The sequence below is a fragment of the Ambystoma mexicanum genome, chromosome 13 (genome assembly GCF_040938575.1).
Source record: "Ambystoma mexicanum isolate Mex_15411 chromosome 13, UKY_AmexF1_1, whole genome shotgun sequence".
Taxonomy (NCBI): domain Eukaryota; kingdom Metazoa; phylum Chordata; class Amphibia; order Caudata; family Ambystomatidae; genus Ambystoma; species Ambystoma mexicanum.
The window spans coordinates 575,545,842-575,554,359 of NC_090938.1; the positions used below are offsets into that span (position 1 = coordinate 575,545,842).

At 46.2% G+C, this 8,518-nt stretch overlaps 1 protein-coding gene across 3 annotated transcripts in view; it reads left to right on the forward strand.

Moving 5' to 3' along the window:
* The window catches only part of PHB1 (prohibitin 1), a 33,514-nt gene extending 25,510 nt beyond the window's left edge, over window positions 1–8,004 (forward strand). For all 3 annotated transcript variants that reach the window (XM_069634386.1, XM_069634387.1, XM_069634388.1), the window contains exons 6-7: window positions 6,506–6,601; window positions 7,285–8,004. In XM_069634386.1, the coding sequence (XP_069490487.1) occupies window positions 6,506–6,601; window positions 7,285–7,497 (309 nt within the window). In that variant the 3' untranslated portion in view covers window positions 7,498–8,004. The remainder of the gene's footprint in view (window positions 1–6,505; window positions 6,602–7,284) is intronic.
* Window positions 8,005–8,518: the final 514 nt, after the last annotated feature.

The following is an 8,518-nucleotide window of genomic DNA, read 5'->3' on the forward strand; positions in this document are numbered from 1 at the left end:
TGGCTGATGGGGAAAATGTCCTTGTTGACATGGAACGTTAACGGACTGGGCTCCAGCATTAAACGGTGCCTGGTACTTCAGTAACTGAATAGACACACCCCGGACGTAGAGCTCCTCAGAGACGCACCTCATGTGGAGTGAGTGTAAAATGTTTGAGGACAAACTACACCAATGCATATCGTGCAGGCTTCTCAAGGGGAGCGAGAGGGGTGCTGATATTCATAAGAAGGTTCCCTTCCACATTACAGGAGTCGGAGCAGACTACTCCTCGACACAGCATGTTCGTGCGTGATAGGGGGAGATTTAAATTAAGTCATGGATTTGAGGGCAGACTGCACACACCTGGAAAGTAGAAACCCATCCCTCACCACTAAATTAAGATAATTTACCACAGTGGTGGGCTTGGTGGACACATGGTGATAGTTGCACAAATCAGAGGCAGAGTATTCCTTTTTTCAAATGCACATAACTCAATGTCATGCATCGACTACTTCTTTCTTCCCCAAGGGGTCACACACTGGCTTATATCCGCCAAATATCTGGCCAGAGGGATTTCCGACCACTCCTCATTGAACTGAAAAGTGGCCGGAATAGACCAGCGGCAATGTGGTGGCTTAATGCATATTACTGGGGAGGGGGGTGGGTTCTGGAAGTGATGGAGGGGTTGTCCCAAAAAATGATGGAATACTTTACCGAGAATGAAGGGTCTGTAGACAGCTCAGTTGTACTTTGGGAAGGTTTTAAGACAGTACTCCGCGGGGAGGCGATACCACTGTTGGCAGCCGCATGGAAGAAACGCACATGAAAAGTAGAAGAGGCGGAAAACCAGGTTTTGAAGGCGGAGTAGTTCCTTGCTTCCGGTACCTTGGCTACGCGGAAGACCCTGGTCATGGCACAGAACACTAGAAACTGTGAGACAGGCACACTGGGCGATGCGGAGCCAGGTCCACGAGTCTGGGGATAAGGCTGGGAAGATGCTGGCGTGTGTGGAAAAGAGCGGGAGCGAGGGGACAGGTACATGCTATACAGGACTCCAATGACACAATACTAACCGTGGACGGGGAGATTGCAGGTGCATTTGCAGCCTTCTACAGGGACTTGTACAGCATCCCGCAGGATCAATCTGGGCCAATGGACCGTGGCTTTATTGGCCTCGCAGAGCTCCCTTGCCCAACGGCACACTAGAGTGCAAGGTTGGAGGTGGAGATATAACGGCAGAGGAGGTAACGAGGGCTCTCGTGCAGTTACAATCTGATAGGACACAGGTCCCAACGGCTTGGAGACCAGATAACGGAACCTTTGTACCGTCTTTTTCAGTGATGTAGGGCCGATGGGGAGTCTTGCCCCCGGATCTGAGGAAGGCCTGCATAGTGATCCTGCCAAAACCAGGAATTGGGTGGGTGGGGGGGGCCTGAACAGACACTACAGGGACGAGGCCTCGGATGCGGCCCTCCCTTGGCTGGTCAAGCACTCCTGGCAACCGTGGGGTGAAGCCCACCAGGCCATAGGGTAGGGGAAGAGACCCACATTGGAACAGCCTCTGTGGAACAATAGACTCCTCACAGAACTCAAGAAAATGGGAAACTACGGACAATGGGAAGAACAGGGGGGTGAGAAACCTCTTGGACGTGGTTCAAGATGGGGCACTCGTCCCCTTCGCAAAAAATGCAGGACACAGTGCCCGGGAGAGACTACTATGAATACATGCAACTAACCCATGCAATAAGGTCTCAGTTACCTGCTCTAGATGAGATACCCACTTGTTCACCCATTGTAGCAAACGTCCTCCCCGCACGCATACCCACAAAGGTCACATCAACCCTATACCAGGTACTACAGCCTTCGGATATCCAGAACTGTCTTGGCTCAGAGGCAGATGGGAGAGGTGAGGATAATAGAGTCAGAAGAATGGGTCGAAGCACTTATGTTCCAGAGAGATATTGAAATGGTGTCCAGATTACGCTTCATTCAATATAAAATATTCGACAGGGTAGATTACTTACGAACTTCACTAGTGCAATAGAGGGGTGATGGACCTAGATAACTGAGGTGTTGGTGGAGTGCGTGTACTTTTTTCCACGCCCTGTGGGAATGTGCTCAGATCCAATTGTTCTGCAGGAAATGCATTTAAAAACAGTTGGCAATGATTGGATTAGAGGTCCCTTGTGTTCCTAAACTGGCTATACTTGGTATCCGGGGGGAGGCTGGGTTCACTAGATATGAAAGGGTGTTTCTGTCCATCGCACTAGGACTGGGGAGGGGGGGGACCATTGCAACAATGTGGGGGTCGGCGGACTGCCCCACGACTCAGCTATTGGAAGGTGGAAATGGACAGATGTATGTCTCTTGAACGGCGTATTTATAATGCCAGAGGCTGCCCATTGAAATTCTAAAAGGTGTGGGGTGCATGGGCGGCAGAGGGTGACAAACGAGTGAGGGTTGGGGGAAGGTGTCCCACCTCGGACCGGCCGCAGTGACCTATACCTTGATGTTTAACTTGTACAATATGATTCCCGTGTATACGTGATTGAGGAACCAATGCTGATACTACCCAGTGCTTTCTTTATTGTAATGTTGTCAAAATGAGTTATAAAAAAATGATCTATTTGATGCTGTTATCTTTGTGGTCAAGCGGGGACATCCTACTCCTAGCCCAATTGTTGCCCAGCTCTTTAACCATCATTACGAGGAATACATCATCTGCCTTGACAGGGAGAAACATCAAGTTCTTAGGAGACACTACTAAATTTTACATAATTTCACACCTTCCATGCATACGGCACATGTCCTTAATGGAAATCTGAAAATAAGACGGCCAGAACTTTATTTTGTGGACTGGTCGGGTTTGGAGATCTTGTCTGCTCCCATGTTCCCATAAACTAGTTAGTTCTTTATGGGTGGGTGTTGGGCTGAATGGATAACTGGTAGGGCGGATGGCCGAGGTTTCACTTAACAGCTGGGCTGATAATGATCTTTGTGGACGCTAACGGGAATCTGGGGTAGATGGAGATTGTTCGGTTCAGTGAACTCTTTTATGACCTGTTGGTGGGTAGAGCAGGTGAGATCAGGGATTTCTTTGCAGGGTTGTAGTGTACATGGCGAGGCACCACATTAATGTTGCTGTGCTACATGAGACTAGTTCCGCTCCAGGTTACCATTGTGCTTTTGGTGAAAAATGGGTTTCAAAGGTATTTCTCTTCTTATGCACGCAAAGTGACTTACTTACGTTTTGTTTAGTGTTGATTGACAGCCTCGTTGTTAATGCGAAAATGTAACGCAAGTTTAAAAATGAATAAACCTGGATAGTTGAGCACCCTGATGCCCAGTAAACCGGAATGATGAGGTCAGAATTATATAGCCATACAGTTTATTTGACGCGAATCCCCAACGGAGCTGAACATCTGGGCTCATCTTAAGAAGGCTTATGCCAAGAATAAAAAAAGGCAAGGGCCAGACAAACTGATAGAACAGGATTCGCAAATCCATCACACTGTAAATGAAAAAGTATATCCATCGGCCCCAAAAAGTCACTGGAAACCATAGTAGAAAAGCCCCTATGAACCACAGATGAGTGCTGCCTCAAACATGGCTTGTGGTGCCTTCTTGGTTTTTCTGGGCATAGCGATATCAAACGCCAGACTCTAGGCTAGTTCATGGGAAGGAGGACCATATCGTTGCTCCGATGCAGATTTTGAGCCCAAAAACGGACGTGGCAGGGTTTTCAGGTTCTCACTTTACCAAGCAAGTTAAAGTGAACTGGTCCAGCAAAAGAAAAAGTCCACCAGGGAAGGATCTTCTGAAGAGAGACCAGGGATGATCCAGAGGACAAGGCGATAGACGATTAGGCCCAGCCCAGTGCAGAGGGGGAGACACTCTGCTGAACTAGAAACGGCACCACGTCTCTTGATCACAGGATAATATGAGGGGGCTGTTGGGAGGCTCCAGCTACACTAAAACCGAAGACCATGATACAAAAACAATGGTGCTTTTGAACTGAGCCCCAGCGCATTTCCTTTCACTGGAATAAGCTGCCTCAATCCTTGAAGTAACCAACTCGCACTGACATTTTCTGCCCACTCTAGGTGTTGGCAGAATTATGCGAATTTTCTTTCGCGTTATGATTTATCTGAACCCATAGACTAAATGTTTGGAGTCCAAGGACCTACCAGGGCTCTAGCTGGACTCTTAATAAATACAACACAATGTTTATTTACAAACACAAAAAAAGCCTGCTTAGTGTAGTACACCGAGCAGAAAGAAAGGCTAAAGCGTACATCAGAAAATAAGAATAGGTAAAGAATGCCCAAGTGCAGCCCGCAGAGGGTTCTGCATAACCTCTATGCATACTAAAATTGTAAACAAGTAAAGTAATGATCTGGATGAGTTTTGTAAAAGAAAATTATCCTCTGAGTGAATGGCTAGATCTCAGAGACCCTGTTTATTCCTCAATTCTGCTAGCTTCTGCAGGTTTACCTGCTGGAGAATTTTGTCCCAAAGCAGTGTCAATTTTAGGGCCAGGCATGGTCCTACTGGCTGCACCCTGTGTCATTTTCCTTGTCTGGTTTCTTCTCTTGGCTGCTGTGCATTCTTTATGTACTGCCCTAGTTCTCCCTGCTTTGTGCCCTCACTGGTTGGGCTGGGATCTCCGTTCTGCAGGTGTTTGTGAGACGTTTATATCGCTATTCCATGAATTACTGCCTTGGTCTTGCACGTTGGTGTAGGAAGATGCCATCATCCAGCAAACTGTTGGAACACCACTACCCCACATCTGCTGTTAATCTAGTCCCCCTTGAGTCGCCTCCACCATTGCTGCTGTCGTGTAACTGTTTTCTGCTGGCTTGCTGCCCGGTTCTGCCCTGTGAGCCCCCAGAAATCCTGGTGACCGGATCCTGTAAACCACACCTGTAAAGAAAGACCTGTGCTTTTCTGGGTTGTTCCAACATGCCTAAACCATATATTTGGCAAATGCCGCCATGAGTACATGCCTCTCAAGTTTTGGATTTTGAATGGCTCCATGTATGTTGCTTGCATCTAGGTGATTGTCTCCCCCTTTCCCTGGCATTAAATATGTACCGAGTTTAGCACCAGGTCTAAATCAGAGTGGGATGGTTCTGTCTTCTCTGGTTTTATACTTCTACCATTTTACAACGCAAGTACTTATTTAATCTGTGTTTGTGTAAACCTATATTGAAGAGTAATTTTCAGTATATCTGCGTAGTGTACTCTCTTGGTGTATGGGAGGCCAACTTGATCTATCCACCAGCCTTACCTCCCTTTAGTGGAGCATCTGCGATCCCTAGCAATTTAGAGACTTTATCTTTTGGGTAAAAGACAGGAAACCCCCCTGTCGTTGTACAACCCTCACCAAGGAACTGCCTCTCCAAAAACTCAGGGGAAGGACATCCCTGATATAAACCATTACACACTCCAGATCTTGAAGTAAGGATGACCCGGTGAATACTCGAACTAAAACTTTACCAAGGAATGTGTATGCATATTTGCATATTTGTTGGGCCGGAACTCTGCAGTAGCTTGCCAGGCAACCATTTCTTGCATATGGAGTACACCTCAAACATGTCTTACTCCTTCGCTGTGGGTCCCCCATGGTGTGGCAACTACGGAGGCTTCCAGAATGAAAGGTTCTTATGGGGGGGAGGGGGCCTAGTCGGCTGAGACCAACTAAACTCCTGATATGTACGGGGTAATTGAAAAAGCACTTCCAGTGAAGTTGACCAATACAAACAAGGCAGTCCCGCATAGTAACTTAAGTGCCACAGTAGAAGCTCAGTTTAGCAGGTTAAAATACTTTTTTTGGCTTGACTGGGCGGACACAAATTGACCAAGTTCATAGAGCTGCTCCTACTAATACCATTTGTACAGTGTGCGTTGATGGGATGTCCATCAAACATCTGCGAAAATTTCAACGGTGAGTGTACGGGGCACATATGGTAAAAAGGGCACTGGATCAGCCGGGCAGGGCCTACCCCGGGTAGAATGCCAACTGAATGGTCACCCAGAACCAGCAGTTTGCTGCACTCATTTGCTTTGTGTAGAGTCCTGCAGGACTACGCCTCAACCCATATCCTAGTGTTTACAGCAAAGACATCTTGCCCAAGCACAAAAGCGCATGCTGTTTCAAACTGTCCCTTCCTGAGCAAGGGAAAAGCACATGACACTACCACATCTGTGTGACGAGCAAGGGTGAATGGGTGGTAAATAAACTGTTTAACACGGATCAATTCTAGCAGTTGGTTTACAGCCAGTAAGGTGAAATGTATTTGTTCCTCAGTTCTTTCTCTGTTAACATTTCACCTGCAGTAAGGGCCATCTTTTGGGATTAGAATAAAATGTGTTTTGTGAAAAACATAATCTGGATACTAACTTTTCCCTTGGGAGTCAGTGTTCATTTGACCCAGACGTATCAATGTAAGTTCAGTAAATATTGTTGGGAATGTTTTTTCACCCTGCAATCGGACCCATTTGTAATGACTCTTTTCTACTATAGACTCACCTGACCTTTGGCAAAGAGTTCACAGAAGCCGTAGAAGCCAAGCAGGTAGCTCAGCAAGAAGCCGAAAGAGCTAGGTTTATTGTTGAAAAGGTAAGTGCTTAGTGCAAGTGATTCCATGCTGTAGAAATGGGGAGCAAGTTGGCGTTGGTATGCTGGAGACCTGTGTTGTGTACTTTTCAAAAATGTGTTTTTGAAAGCCATTAGTTATCTTGATTTGCAGCCCTGAAGCCTGGGAGGTACTTTCAGGGGGACTCTTCTGTAGGAGGTGAAACATGGCTGTCTGGAGAAGTTCTTTAGAAGATACCCGGCTAAGGGCTTGCCACCTCCATTGCAAAGAGCTTGAGAGCTCCATGGCGCCAATGGCAGTGTGACTGTTTTCCAGGAGAGACTTCTGCTCTGTGCCCATACTGAGTGAAATGTAGCATTGAAAGTGGGGGCATACGTGCCATAAGAGCAAGTAAATTAAGCAGAAAGTGTGCAGTAGATTTCCAAAGTAATTGGGAGAAGAATGATCATTATTAAAACCGTACCCTAACAATTGTGAGGACTGGATGTAAGTTTGTGAAGGAATCTTAACCCAGGAGATGTTTTCTAGACCAATGTTGATTGAGGGGGGGGTTGGGGGGGGAGGTTGCAAGTCTAGTAGTCGGGCCCTCTGGAGATTGAATCCCTCTTGTAGTCTTTAGTCTTTTCTAAAATATGTTAAAACTCCATTCTGTTTACTTATTTCAATGCCTCTCTAAACATAATCCATATTCTTGGGCTGTCAACAGGCTGAGCAGCAGAAAAAAGCAGCCATCATTTCGGCAGAGGGGGACTCCAAGGCAGCTGAGTTGATTGCCAACACCTTGACAACAGCTGGGGATGGTCTGATAGAGCTCCGCAAGCTTGAAGCAGCAGAGGATATAGCATACCAGCTCTCTCGGTCTCGCAACATTACCTACCTACCATCTGGACAGACCACGCTACTCCAGCTGCCACAGTGACACCAGCCCCAACATTTCTAGTCCCTATTTAGCCCTTTTCAAATCAACCTAACTCCTGCAAGAGTATGGGTTAGTTGGTGTGAATACATCTCGGAACTTTATCAGAAGCGGTCTACTTGATCTTTTTTTGTGGGCGCCAGCCAGTTCTACACAAAATGCCTGTGCCAGGTAAAGATTGGTTACTTGAGACTGGACAACTGGGTGGTTGGGGCACATGGATTTGCACCATCTCATTCAGTTAGTGTATCAACAGGGAATTATCTAGCTATACACATGAATGGTTACCCATGTACAGGGTAGTCTACATCGCTGCACTGCATCTTTCCTGCTCTTGCCATTCCAGTTACTCAGTTGCCATTTTAAATGCTTTAGGTATGAGTACGAATTTTGGGACCCCTTTGTCAGGAGTGTGATTTGCCTTTTCTTAATATAATGTTTCACCAAGAAGATTAATGATCTCTAACAAACCTATGTACAATGTGCTTTCAATAAAGGAGCTCAAACATGGTTTCAGTGTATTAATGTAACCCACCCACTTCCCCAAGACCAGTAGTCTTTGAACAGCAGGTTCTTGTCTCAGAATCGGGTTTGAACATATTTCTTACACTGTTCTGCCCTAATTCACCCTGGGGACAGAAGTAAAGATTTGATGAGCAGCAGCTCCCTGTAATTAGCCAACACCCAGTAAGGAGCTACCTCTAGGGGAATGATCGTGCATAGCGTATCGCACATTGTGCACACAAGATTCAAACTGCCTTTTTATCTATTTTATATATGACCCACCCCCTGTGTTTTAATTGTCTTGTGGTTGTAGCCCAGTGCACCCTTTTATATACACCTTCCCAAACACACAATGTAATGTTAAAGTAGGTTTGTATGGCACCAGTTGGACAGCAGAGATAAAATTGCCTTTGCTATCAGTTGGTATCAATCGAACCAGGCTTTTCTAATTTGCATGCAGGAGCTAAATAAAAAATGTTCATGCCTGCATCCTTTCCACTGAGAATTTGTATCCCATAAA